The 14313-nt window shown below is 39.5% G+C and overlaps 1 protein-coding gene across 1 annotated transcript in view; it reads right to left on the reverse strand.

Annotated features, from left to right (window-relative positions):
• col18a1a (collagen type XVIII alpha 1 chain a) overlaps window positions 1-14313 on the reverse strand; it is a 225195-nt gene that overhangs the window by 16058 nt on the left and 194824 nt on the right. The window contains 15 exon segments of the mRNA XM_061918426.1: window positions 162-458; window positions 542-574; window positions 649-777; window positions 914-978; window positions 3467-3626; window positions 3731-3859; window positions 5204-5238; window positions 5344-5397; window positions 11539-11569; window positions 11667-11732; window positions 11906-11971; window positions 12125-12178; window positions 13853-13888; window positions 13994-14071; window positions 14129-14188. Of these exon segments, the coding sequence (XP_061774410.1) occupies window positions 162-458; window positions 542-574; window positions 649-777; window positions 914-978; window positions 3467-3626; window positions 3731-3859; window positions 5204-5238; window positions 5344-5397; window positions 11539-11569; window positions 11667-11732; window positions 11906-11971; window positions 12125-12178; window positions 13853-13888; window positions 13994-14071; window positions 14129-14188 (1293 nt within the window).

Here is a 14313-nt window from a genome sequence, read left to right on the forward strand (position 1 = left end):
TTTTAATGTGTCCCTATATGTGCGTTCCCTACCCCCTCCATTGCACTAGGAACCTGAAGGGACTGATCCAGTTTACACTACCGTTTTAAAACCTTGACTCAAACTATACAGCATATATTCTAAGATTGTTTCGTGAATTCTGTTTGCCCAACTCCACGTACCCCTGATCCTGATTTGTCCACATGCACTGCAGGTTGCACGACAGGATTACTGGGTCTGCGTTGGGGAGTGACAGGATAGTTGCTCTGGCCTTGTTCTGTAGCCAGTCTGCCGTCCGTCTGACCCGAGTGCCTCTGGTCTGAAAATCGTGACTCGACACGTGGGTATGATGGTGGCTCAATGGGTCGGACAGCAGAAACACTCTGAGAGTAATGGCCAGCTCCGTTGTTCTGGGACTGGTCGTGGGATTGGGGGTACAAGATCACGGGTGGAGGCTTGACCTCTGCCACCTCGTTTTCCTTCGAAAAAATGCATTCAAAATCGGTAAATTTCAAGTCATGAATGAGTGGAACTTCTAACTCTTTTGTGGAGTCCTACTCACCAGATCTCTAAAGAAGGGTCTATAGTCTCCAAGCTGTGGATGAAACAGAATTCTAGATTTCATGTGGAATTTCAATGAAGGACATGCTGTCCAAAGACGTTGTGTACCAAGACTTGTCGCAGTCCGTCACGGACTCTTAAATAGAGGTCGGCTTTGTCGATGATGTAGATGAGGCTGCCTTCCGCCTGCCGTCTGGCAGTAGCAATCATTGTGTCGTAGGACCTCAGAACTGTAACCTGGGGACAGCAAATTGACACGTTTGTGTGTGTTTGTCCTGAGCCTCCATTCGTGAAGCACTTGGCGGATCAGTTTCAGATAGCGATGCAGTTTTGGGAAGTTATGGAAGGTTGATTAAAAACTGGAGACACTTACTGCAGACGAGAGTCCAGGATTTCCAGGTGGGCCAGGAGGACCAGGAGGCCCGGGTACATTGCCAGCTTAAAATTGAAACAACATGTTTCAGGATTTGACTTCAAGATCACTATCTAGAGATGTTCCGATCAGGGTTTCATGCTGCCTATTCCGATCATCGGTGGCTGAGATCGGCCGATACCAATACTAATATACAAGCATGTGATCCGAACTTAATGGAAAAAGACTGAAAATAAGCCGGGGGTCTGGGGACAAGTCAAAGGGGCATTAACTCCATTTATCTGAATAGCATTTTTTGATTCATAGCATGAAATAACAATTACCTTGCAGTCATGTTGTTAATGTTTCGAAATGATTCTACTATTCAATGTCAAAATATAAACAGAAGAAATAATGAACACAATGTCAGCTACTGTCTTGTTCTAAAATAACAATGAAAATGAAATGTAGCATTTAGACCAGGGGTGCCCATTACGTCGATCGCGAACTACCAGTCGACCGCGGGGGGTGTGTCATTCGATCTCCAACCAGGCTTTTAAGAAAAATAGACCTAAAAATTAGTGATCATCAATCTTCACCAAGACGTCACTTAAATGACATTCACGGTACCGGAGGGTCTTGTGAGATGACGCTGGCTGCTGCAAGATCATTATTATGAAAATATGACCGAGAGGAAGGCGAGAAACACTTTTTATTTCAACAGACTCTCGCGCCCTACCTTCCGTCAAAACTCTAAAGGCCGACTGCACATTTCCTATCTTCACAATAAAAGCCCTGCTTCATGCTGCCTGCGCTAACTAAATACAGAGTCTGGGAAAACTGGCGTGCACAAGCGATCCCTCAGAAAGCTGGCGTGCACATCACTTGTGCACGCCAGCTTTCCGAGACTCTTATTTTGTTAGCGCAGGCAGCATGAAGCAGGGCTTTTATTGTGAAGATAGGAAATGTGCGGTCGGCCTTTAGAGTTTTGACGGAAGGGACGGCGCGAAAGTCTGTTGAAATAAAAAGTGTTTCTCGCCTTCCTCTCTGTCATTTTTTCATAATAATGAACTGGCAGCAGCCAGCGTCATCTCACAAGACCCTCGGGTGCCGTGAATGTCAATCAAGCAAGCTACGGAATTTGCCGCCAATGTTTTTCTTGTAAAGTGTATGGAAGCTGGATGAATTAGATGCCAAAAACCAACCACTTTCATGTGGTATTGTACAGAAAGGACAACTTTTTTTCTCCTCCATTTGAAAATGTGGGCGTTATCATCATTACTGTCTGATTCCAATCAATGCAAGTCATCAGAATCAGGTAATACACCAACTTATATTCTTGTGTTTGTGAAAGAAAGACATCTATATGTGTTACACATGCTTGTATTATCATTAAACACATTTAACTTGTTTACAAAACTGTCTCTTTCATAAATAAATAAATATAAATGATATATATAAATGAGGTGGACCCCCTCGAGTTGGTCAATTGAAAAGTAGCTCGCCTGCAGAAAAAGTGTGGGCACCCCTGATTTAGACTATACTGTAGCAAAAGTCATCAAATGTCTGCCGCAATCATGTGTGTTCTTACATGTGTGTTCCATGTCGAGAGCAGTTTTGATTTGGGCTTACATGGTAAACAACCCAAATTAAAGTTTTGGCCATTGTTTTATCCAGATGCATACATATGTCCGAGGCAAATGTTTTTCATTGAAAAAAATCCCGAGGCAAACCGCGAGCAGAAAACATAAAGAATGAAACTCAGCAGCCAATATTGACGATGAAAAATCGTTCTCGCAGTTGTTGGATATGAATTCAAACCATAACCACCTCCATAACTTGTCTCAAAGTAGGTGTACTGTCACATCACGTCGTAACTTATTTTTAGATTTTTGGTGTTTTCCGGTGTGTAGTGTTTTAGTTTGTGTCTTGCGCTCCTATTTTGGTGTTGATTGTCATGTACGGAAGTACTTTGTGGACGTCATCTGCTCCACACGCTGAAAGTCTTTGCTGTCGTCCAGCATTCTGTTTTTGTATACTTTGCAGCCAGTTTAGTTTTAGTTTTGTATTGTATAGCCATCCTTAAATACAATATAGAATGTGAGATACAACAGGATAAATCATATGATTATAATTATTTTTCAAAAGGCTTACAAAAAAGTGGGACCCCATAAATTTATTGTGGGGCCCCATTTTTATGACTTGATGGGGTCCATGGGACCCCATTTAGAAAATGCCTAGCACCAACACTGCTGTCAACAGAGGACAAAAAATGCTTTATTTAAATAAATATATTATTTATAAAGCAAGTTTGAGTATCATTGGCAAATTTTCACATAGTCCTTGGCGTGCTGCCCGCCTTGGCACGCATATATGTGTCTTCTTTTTGGGATTTCAGAATATGGTCGGCCTATGCTCGCCGCTTGTCAGCCGGGGACTAAAAAGTAAAGCCGATCACATACTTAAAAAAATAAATCAGTGTTCAAAATTCAAATTCACACTCGTTCTAAGAGGCAGAACTTTATGTTTGTTGTTTTACCCTCAGCATTGAATCCAAAAAACAAAGTTACTTACAGTGACTGGGCCAAAAGCCACCGGTAAGAGAGGGAGACGTTGCCGGTCCTGGTGGTCCAGGCGGACCGGGCGGACCTTGACGGCCGTCGTAAGCAATTCCTGCTGGCCCCGGGGGTCCCTGAGGCCCTGGGGGGCCTGTAACAGAACTTCCTTTTGGACCCTAAAAAAAAAAGTGATTAAACATCATATACGACATACGATGCAGGTATAACAAAATATTTAAAGTTCATGATATAGTTTTGATTTTTTTATTCTCAAACTCACTGGTAGACCTGGTTTGCCAGGAGGACCTTGCGGGCCTTGAACTCCCCCAAAACGAGGGTCATAATATCCGCCAGGTTCACCCTTTTCTCCTTTCACTCCGGGGTTTCCGTGCTCTCCCTTCAGTTCCTTCTGTTGAGAAAAAATAGTCACTATTGTGATAGAACCCTCAGTAATTGTCTCACTTGTACTTTGTTTTAGAGAAATGTACCGTATTTTCCGATCTGTAAACCGCTACTTTGAACCCTGTGGCTTAAACAAAGGTGTGGCTAATCTATAGATTTTTCTTTGCCTACGGCCGTAAAGTTTTATTTTCAACAAACCTACGTAGCAGTATCACAACACAGACTGAGAAGGTGTGTCATTGTTTGTGCTGTGGCGCCATCTTTTGGATGAGTTTGCTCACTGCAGGTAGTGCAGTTTTGAAAGTCTGCAGTAATTCTTCAGTTTTGTGCCTTGAACCGGAAGCAAAAGTGCCACTTCGTGTAGTAGTCGTTGGTAGCGTTTTGGTTTCTTCATTTACCAGCAATGTTTGTAAGTTTTACAAAATAACGCCAACAATTCATACTTACTACACCGTCACGCTTGATAGTCGTGTGTTAATGCATTTTTGTACGTTCTATCGTGGAATGTAATCAAGCTAGCGTTGTTAGTGTTAACTAATACGTGTCTGTGTTAGTATAATTAACTTACAATGGCATTTTTTTGGTATTGTTTCAGTTTCAGAAATTCCTCGATAAATTCACCAAAATATCACCGTGGAGTTATTGAGTCTGATTAGCTGATTAGAGCGCTAGCTTCCGCAGCTAGTGGGTCCATGACAACGACTTCTGTTTTGTTTAATCAGCCATTTTACTGCCGTGTTACAAAATAGTTTGGAAACAATTAAGGTATGTAAATAGACATTTACAAAATATTTCTGTGTAAATAACTCATTTCACAATGTATATATATATGTGGTTTATGTCATGACCTGTCACATCACGTCGTAACTTATATTGAGATTTTTTGTGTTTTCCGGTGTGTAGTGTTTTAGTTATTGTCTTGCGCTCCTATTTTGGTGTTGATTGTCATGTACGGAAGTACTTTGTGGACGCCATCTGCGCCACACGCTGTAAGTCTTTGCTGTCGTCCAGCATTGTGGTTTTGTTTACTTTGCAGGCAGTTCAGTTTTAGTTTTGCCTTGCACAGCCATCCTTAAATACAATATAGAATGTGAAATATAACAGGATAATGCAGATGTTTCTCTTTTTTTTTTCAAAAGGCTTACAAAAAAGTGGGACTGCCATAAATTTACCGTGGGATCCCACTTTTATGACTTGATGAGGTTATGGGACCTGTGCAGCTAATATATGGAAAAATAAAAAATGTTCAAAAATTTAGTGGGTGTGGCTCATATACCCTTGCTCTATAGCCCGGAAAATACGGTAATAAATGGAGTTTGATGGGCTTATTCTCAAACCTTTCGGGGCTCACCTTCAATGCGTAAATATCCAAACTAGAGGACGTCCCTGCAAAATATGGATTTATTTCTGTTAAAATGCAGTTGATAAAAAACATACAAACATTTGGAACATGTTTTGATTTTGAATCAATTTAAAATCCAATGCTTTTACCGGGGATGCCTGGAAGTCCACGATCGCCACGTTCTCCCTTTTCTCCTTGAATTGCTGCAGTGAAATATGACATACACACGGCAGCATGAGACAGTATTCACAGGCCACAGACTCTGATTAGTTCTAAGAGACATTTTTTGGTGTTTTATCGTCTTATTTCTCGAATCTGGAAGAACGAATTAATCTCCTGACAATATAGTATTATATATATATATATATATAACTATATAGCCCCTTCCGGGGTGAAGCAGCCGGATTAAACTGATATTAAAAACCTTTTATCCTCCAGAAACTGAAAACCCTTCTTTAATCTCACCTCTTTAATTTTTACTTTACAATAACAGCTCAATTTTAGAGGTACCTAATTTAAGTCTGTTGATATAAAAGTTGTATCTCGTATTGCGAGCAAAATAATTCAGTTACAAGCATCCCCGCCATTAGTTGGTGTGGCAAATGTCACGGTAAAACCTGTCAGATCCGACCAAAACATATGGTCTCACTTGTTAGCATTAGCATATAGCTAGAGATGGACATAACATAGTGTGGACGGGTGACGGGTGGGGTGGGGGGGGGGTGTTGGCGGGGTTGGCTGAAGTCTTCTGGGACCATTGGAAAAAAAATCTAATCAATGGTACTTAGTCTCTCACTAAGTACCAAGTACAAATCCCCTTTCCATATGAGTTGGGAAATTGTGTTCAATGTAAATATAAACGGAATACAATGATTTGCACATCCTTTTCAACCCATATTCAATTGAATGCACTACAAAGACAAGATATTTGATGTTCAAACTCATAAACTTTATTTTACCCGCACTCTTTTTTTACGAAGCCACGCTGTTGTAACACGTGCTGGATGTTGATTGGCATTGTCTTGCTGAAATAAGCAGGGGCGTCCATGAAAAAGACGCGCTTAGATAGCAATATATGTTGTTCCAAAAGCTGTAGGTACATTTCAGCATTAATGGTGCCTTCACTGATGTTTAAGTTACCCATGCCTTGGGCACTAATGCACCCCCATACCATCACAGATGCTGGCTTTTGAACTTTGCGTCGATAACAGTCTGGATATTTCGCCTCCCCTTTTGGTCCGGATGACACGATGTTGAATATTTCCGAAAATACGTCGAAATGTAAACTCGTCAGACCACAGAGAACTTTTCCACTTTGCATCAGTCCATCTTAAATGATCTCAGACCCAGAGGAGCCGGCGGCGTTTCTGGATGTTGTTGATAAATGGCTTTAGCTTTGCATAGTAGAGCTTTAACTTGCACTTATAGATATAGCAACGAATTGTATTTTGTGAAAGTGGTTTTCTGAAGTGTTCCTGAGCCCATGTGGTGATATCCTTTAGAGATTGATGTCGGTTTTTGATACAGTGCCGTCTGAGGGATCGAAAGTCACGGTCATTCAATGTTGGTTTCCGGCCATACCGCTTACGTGGAGTGATTTCTCCAGATTCTCTGAACCTTTTGATGATATTATGGACCGTAGATGTTGAAATACCTAAATTTCTTGCAATTGCACTTTGAGAAATGTTGTTCCTAAACTGTTTGACTATTTGCTCACGCAGTTGTGGACAAAGGGGTGTACCTCGCCCCATCCTTTCTTGTGAAAGACTGAGCCTTTTTTGGGAAGTTGTTTTTATACCCAATCATGGCACCCACCTGTTCCCAATTAGCCTGCACACCTGTGGGATGTTCCAAATAAGTGTTTGATGAGCATTCCTCAACTTTATCAGTATGTATTGCCACCTTTCCCAACTTCTTTGTCATGTGTTGCTGGCATCAAATTCAAAAGTTAATGATTATTTGCAAAAAAATAAAATGTTTATCAGTTTGAACATCAAATATGTTGTTTTTGTAGCATATTGAATATGGGTTGAAAATGATTTGCAAATTATTGTATTCCGTTTATATTTACATCTAACACAATTTCCCAACTCATATGGAAACGGGGTTTGTAAGTACATTGTCTCTGCAGTGTAGTCAAGCAGGCTCCTGACTTGCTGGCACATAGAAAGCTTTTATATTACAGCTCCCTCTGCTGGATCCAGTGGGTCACTACCCCACATGGACTATGATGCAAACCATTTTTGATTGATTGATTGATCGAAACTTTTATTAGTAGATTGCACAGTACAGTACATATTCCTTACAATTGGCCACTAAATGGTAAAACTTGAATACGTTTTTCAACTTGTTTAAAGGCCTACTGAAATGAGATGTTCTTATTTATACGGGGATAGCAGGTCCATTCTACGTGTCATACTTGATCATTTCGCAATATTGCCATATTTTTGCTGAAAGGATTTAGTAAAGAACATCGACGATAAAGATTGCAACTTTTAGTCGCTAATAAAAAGCCTTGCCTGTACCGGAAGTAGCAGACGATGTGCCCGTGACGTCACGGCTTGTGGAGCTCCTCACATCTGAACATTGTTTACAATCATGGCCACCAGCAGCAAGAGCTATTCGGACTGAGAAAGCGAAGATTTTCCCATTAATTTGAGCGAGAATGAAAGATTTGTGGATGAGGATAGTGAGAGTGAAGGACTAGAAAGAAAAAAAAAGACAGGGTAGTGGGAGCGATTAAGATGTCATTAGACACATTTATTAGGATAATTCTGGAAAATCCCTTATCTGCTTATTGTGTTATTAGTGTTTTAGTGAGATTATATGGTAACTGAAAGTCGGAGGGGTGTGGCCACGGGTGTGGTGACCGCCAGTGTCTCTGAGGGAAGCTGCCTCTTTGACAGGTGCACGATGAACGACGCAAGCTCCGCTCATTTTTATGGTAGGAGCCGACTTATTACCACAATTTTCTCACCGAAACCTGCCAGTTGACATGTTGTCGGGAACCATGTTCGCTTGACCGCTCTGTTCCATTTACATTCCTCCGGGAAAGTAAACAAGGAAACACCGGCTGTGTTTGTGTTGCTAAAGGCAGCCGCAATACACCGCTTTCCACCAACATCTTTCTTCTTTGACGTCTCCATTTTTAATTGAACAAATTGCAGAAGATTCAGCAACACAGATGTCCAGAATACTGTGTAATTATGCGATTAAAGCAGACTACTTATAGCTGGGATCGGGCTGGAAAAAAATGTCTGCTACAATCCGAGACGTCATCAAACCGACGTTTTCAACAGGATATTTCGCGCAAAATTTAAAATTGCAATTTAGTAAACTAAACCGTCCGTATTGGCATGTGTTGCAATGTTAATATTCCATCATTGATATAGAAACTATCAGACTGCGTGGTCGATAGTAGTGGGTTTCAGTAGGCCTTTAAATCGGTGGTCCACGTAAATCAATTCATAAGTTTATAGTTACTATTTTCTTGTTACTTGTGCACTGAATAACTAAGTATGAGACATTTTTTTTTTATCTTTTACAGTTGGATCTCCTTATATTGTACCTCATTTAGTCTGGATGTTGGTATTCAAACAAGTGTGGTTGGTGGAGGGCTGGACCATAATGGCAAAAAATCCATCCATCCATCCTTTTTCTACCGCTTATCCCTTTCGGTATCACAGGGGGTGCTGGAGCCTATCTCGGATGCATTCAGGCGGACAAGGGCCAATTTTAGTGTTGCCAATCAACCTATCCCCAGGTGCATGTTTTTGGGGAGAACCCACGCAGTCATGGGAAGAACATGCAAACTCCACAAAGAAAGATCCCGAGCCCGGGATTGAACTCAGAACTACTCAGGACGTTCGTATTGTGAGACACATGCACTAATCCCTGTCCCACCGTGCCGCCGATTATGACAAAAATAATAATCACAATTATTTAGATTTATCGTATTCCCTAGAATTAGCGCCGGGGCGCTAATTAATTTAAAACCTCTTCTCACTCCTGTGCTTACCAAAGGCATGCGGTAAAAGTAAGCATGTGCTAATCATTTTAAAACCGCTTCTCACTCCGGCACTTACCAAAGGCATGCAGTAAAAATTTGAGTGTGATGTAAGCTTGGACCTTAAATCCTACTGAATAGCTCTTAATCTTCTTCCCTTTATGCGATTTCAAATTACCGGTATTGAGATCAGCCTCCTCCATTTTGAAAATGATGACGGGGAAGTGTCACTCGTGTCGTCACGAGTTTGACCAGGCGGTAACACTCAGCATGTGCTAATTATTTTGCGAAGCGAGTTTGATCCGGCAGTAATTCAAGGCAGGCGCTGCGACAATTCAAGGAAGTACGGTATATAGTAGACACGATTATTAATTATTTGAAAAAAATAGTATTTGATGTATGACCAAAACTATTAAAAAAAAGTTAAAAAGTAAATGGATGTGAATGAATAACAAATAAACTACACCAATAAAATAATAATATTAGCAATAAAAAAAAAATTAAACAACAATAGCAATATAAAAAAACTAAAAAAATATTTTTGGGTGGTTTGTAATTGTATTTTTTACCTTTCACACTTTTTTTTTTTTAACCACAATCGAGTGCGGCCTTTTTGTGTTCATTAAAATGTTTTTCATTAAAATGCGAAAAAATTGGTGCAATACATCTTTGGAAAATTTTGACCAGCATTTTATGTCAAAGCATAATAATTGTGTAAATGTATCAATAATAAGTTGCAATTTAGAAAGAAACCAATCAGATCACACGTTGTTGACAGTAGCCTATCTGGGTAGGCTGATGTTAACGAGACTGTGATTGGATACTCACTAGTCATTCCAAAGTAAGTATCCGTTCACAAGTTGCAATTTAGAGGGAAGCAAAAAGTTTTGCTAGCAGAGAAATCACAGATACTCACTTTTTTAACCCACAAAAAAGGAAAACAAAAGGTTGATTAGGTGGCAGATATATATTTGCAAGGCCGTTTTCAAGAAGGATATTTAAAGAGAAACTCCATCTTGTGAGACAATGTCGGCCAACCTTTCAATGAAATGGGGAAATGCTCGCCATTTCCACTCGAATAAACGGATTGTGAGGGGTACCACTTCCAATGGGTGCTACAAATTGTGAGTTCAAATATTTTATTTCTGTATTTTTTAACGTTTCATATATTTTTTGCAATTTTTATTTTGACAGTACCACATAAGACAGGGGTAGGGAACCTATGGCTCGCGAGCCAGATGTGGCTCTTTTGATGACTGCATCGGGCTCTTGGATAAATCCCAGCTGACATTGCTTAACACGATAAATAATGAATAATTCCACTTTCTAATCACAGTGGTAAAAATAACGTTCAAAATATTAAATATTGTTATGCATTTTTATGTTCAAAAAGTTGGTAAGAAGTCATTTATTTATTATTGGTTAGTGTGAGGCTTGCCCTCCAGGGGGTTCTTTAGACCCCCAAGCACTGACATATTGTTTTATTTTTCAATAAGTCTCTCAGTTGCTTTCGAGCAATTGTCTTTTTCTCTTTCGTTCTCGCTCGCGCTTTGGTTTCCAGCCCCAAGCCCGTCTCTCCTCTTGGCTGCTGCTTATAACGCAGCAACAGGTGATCGGATAAAAAGGCCCAGGTGGGCCTTCTATGCACCTGTCGCTGAATTTGAGGCCCGTCCTGGCAACACCCTGCTTCGCTGCACAGTTAGCTTCAGAATAACAATGTTATTACAAAGAATAAAAGACCTATTATACTCTAGAAATGTTGGTCTTACTTAAAAATGCACGCGTTTAGTTGTGTTCAGTGTTAAAAAAATACTATATGGCTCTTACGGAAATACATTTTAAAATATTTGGCTTCTTGGCTCTCTCTCAGCCAAAAAGGTTCCCGACCCCTGACATAATATATGTTTTTATTGGTTTATAGATTTTTAAATGCGCCCGATAATAACCCGTTTTGTACACTGTTGAGGTGGTCAAATACTCAGTGGTGCTTAAAAGTGTTTCTGTAAAGTATTTCTCCAGCAATGGTCATTTGGTGACATCCATTATGGTATTTTGAGAGGTAATCATCAAAGTCGGTCATCACGGAAGGCCTAGGTGGGAAACGCACGGCCCGCCAATGCGTGAATGCGGAAATCACTGTTTTTGTTGACTTTAATAATAATTACTTAGGCATTCTGGTGTCAAATAAAAAGTAGCAACCATGGTGAGATCCCAAACTTCTAATTAGACGTTCTCTGTTTTTCGATTATTATATTCACATAATCGTGAAAAGCCATAATCGGAATGGAAATCAAAATTCGATTGATTGTTCAGCCCTAGGTTTGGGAACATTTCATACCTGGATAGTTTCTGGAGCTTTCATCGTAGCGCTGTAAGAGAGAGTTGCATGTTTAGATGTTGATGAATGAATACCACCAGTAGAAAGAAATGTTGGACGTTGTTGATTTTAATGGTTTGGTTACTCACATTGAAGCGATCGGAAGGACTGGCTGGTCCCGGAGGTCCAGGTGGTCCAGGTGGGCCGGGAACACCCTGATAATGAATGTAAATGCCAAATGATTCCCGGTTATATGAAAAAAATAGGACAGAACTAGCAAAAAAATAACAATATGTATATGTTTTTCATTTAAAGACATTTAGACCTGAGCTGGAAGGAACAACTGATCAGTTCTTGCAGTGGTAGAGAAAGTAAGAAATTCACTTACCGGGTAGCCAGAGCCTACCGACGGCTCTCCTTTTTCACCCTTGTATCCATTTACACCAGGGCGACCCTAAAAGAATCCAAATCAATATTGCTATAAATATTACAAAAATCAATAAACTAATAAATGTAAGCATGGTGATATACTGGTAAACAAATACTGTGTACAATGTGTACGTTTAAAATATGTTTAAACGATGTCATAGTCATAGTGTTTACTCACAGGTCTTCCAGGCATTCCAATTTCACCCTTTGATCCAGCAGGTCCATATCGTCCCTACATTGGAAAAACACCACACATGTTAATGACAAATTTCTGCCAAAACTCAAATTCAAATGTTTTAAAATATGTGAACCACTTAAAATAATGTCACATTCGACCGATACGATATCTGACCAATTATTTAACTGTAATTAGAGATGTCTAATAATGGCTTTTTTGCCGATATTTTCCAACTCTAAATTACCGATTCCGATATTAAATGAGACCAATACATACAGTCGTGGAATTAACATAATATTTTGCCTAATTTTGTTGCGATGCCCCACTGGATGCATTAAACAATGCAACAAGGTTTTCCAAAATAAATCAACTCAAGTTATGGAAAAAAAATGCCAACATGGCACTGCCATATTTATTACTGAAGTCACAAAGTGCATTATTTTTTTTTTAACATGCTTAAAAATATCAGCTTGGAATTTTGAGAGCATGAGGAGGTTGAGATGGGCGGGATTGGAGGGTTGGGAGTGGTGGGAGGGTGTATATTGTAGCGTCCCGGGAGAGTTAGAGCTGCAAGGGATTCTGGGTATTTGTTCTGTTGCGTTTATGTTGTGTTACGGTGCGGATGTTCTCCCGAAATGTGTTTGTCATTCTTGTTTGGTGTGGGTTCACAGTGTGTCGCATATTTGTAGCAGTGTTAAAGTTGTTTATACGACTACCCTCAGTATGACCTGTAGGGCTGTTGACCAAGTACGGCTTGCATTCATGGGTGTGTGTCAAAAGCCGAAGATATTATGTGATTTGGCCGTCACGAAAAGGCAGTGCCCTTAAAGTTTATTGGCGCTACATATATGTATATGCATACACATATGTATGTATATACGTACTGTATATGCATGTAAATATGTACTTACATACATATATATGTGTATGTATGTTTATATATATATATACATATATATATACATCAAATCTAATTTTTATCTAATTTTATATATACTGTATATATATGCATTATTGCTGCATTATTTCTAAAAATAAGTTGCAGAGTAGAATATTTGAGGTTGAGTAATTACAGTCCAAACAGCTCAATAATTCATGACTAAATTGGTTTTGATACAAGTAAAACATATTATTTTTACACCGCCTACTGAGCTAGATTGTGAGAGACAGTAAGCAGGGAGAGGTTGAGTTTATATATATGTATATATATATATATATATATATATATATATATATATATATATATTTATATTTATATATATATATATATCTGCAATGTTATATATACCTGCCTAAGACATTTGAGTTTAACTCATTTACGCTTATCAAAGCTCTGAGAATTATGCTCATGGTTTTATGTTGTCATCCGGTGGCTAATGGGCTTAACTACACCAAAACCATTTTTTTCTTGTTTTTCAATTGGCAAGAATGGGGTTATTTTGTGTTTTGTGAAAAAAGCATGAAAATATACAATAGTTACATTCCGTTAAAAAAATAGCAGTTATAATGTGTGCATACTTTATTTTTATATCCTATTCAATCAATATTGCAATCAAAAACAATGCTAAAAAACAAAATGTCAGACCACTAACCTTAAACCGGACAATCATATCACATAATGTTACACCCATTTTGGGACCGAGGGTTGCACAAGGTTAAAGAGATCATCCCATCCATCCATCCATTTTCTACCGCTTATTCCCTTTCATAAAACGTGTAAATGCTTACCGGTGGTCCGACGGGTCCAGGAAAGCCTCTGTCTCCCTACATGCATGATAGAAGCATACGGAAAACAAAGCAAATATGAGGAGTCAATCTATTTAAAGACAAATAAAACAAATGCAGACAATCAAGAACAGCGGTACTCACTTTCAACCCAGTTCGCCCGTCCGAAAAGAGTGGACTCCCGTCGGGACCTATTACTAAACCTGGTTCACCTTTCTCACCCTGCGGAGAGGACAGCTATGAGCTTCATAACAAACGGTGATTGCACTTTGACCATACCTTAATTCCATAACCGGAAGGACCTGGGTCTCCTCTGTCGCCTTTTGGTCCCATTGGACCCTGCAGCAAAAAAAAGAAACACAACCAATTCACAACCATCTCTTTATCCCAACAATAAAGGAATGACAAGTTCATCCTATAAGATTGTAAGTGCTTGTTTTCTGGAGAAATTGTTTGATGGAATT

The sequence above is a fragment of the Nerophis ophidion genome, linkage group LG13 (genome assembly GCF_033978795.1).
Source record: "Nerophis ophidion isolate RoL-2023_Sa linkage group LG13, RoL_Noph_v1.0, whole genome shotgun sequence".
In the NCBI taxonomy this organism is placed as follows: domain Eukaryota; kingdom Metazoa; phylum Chordata; class Actinopteri; order Syngnathiformes; family Syngnathidae; genus Nerophis; species Nerophis ophidion.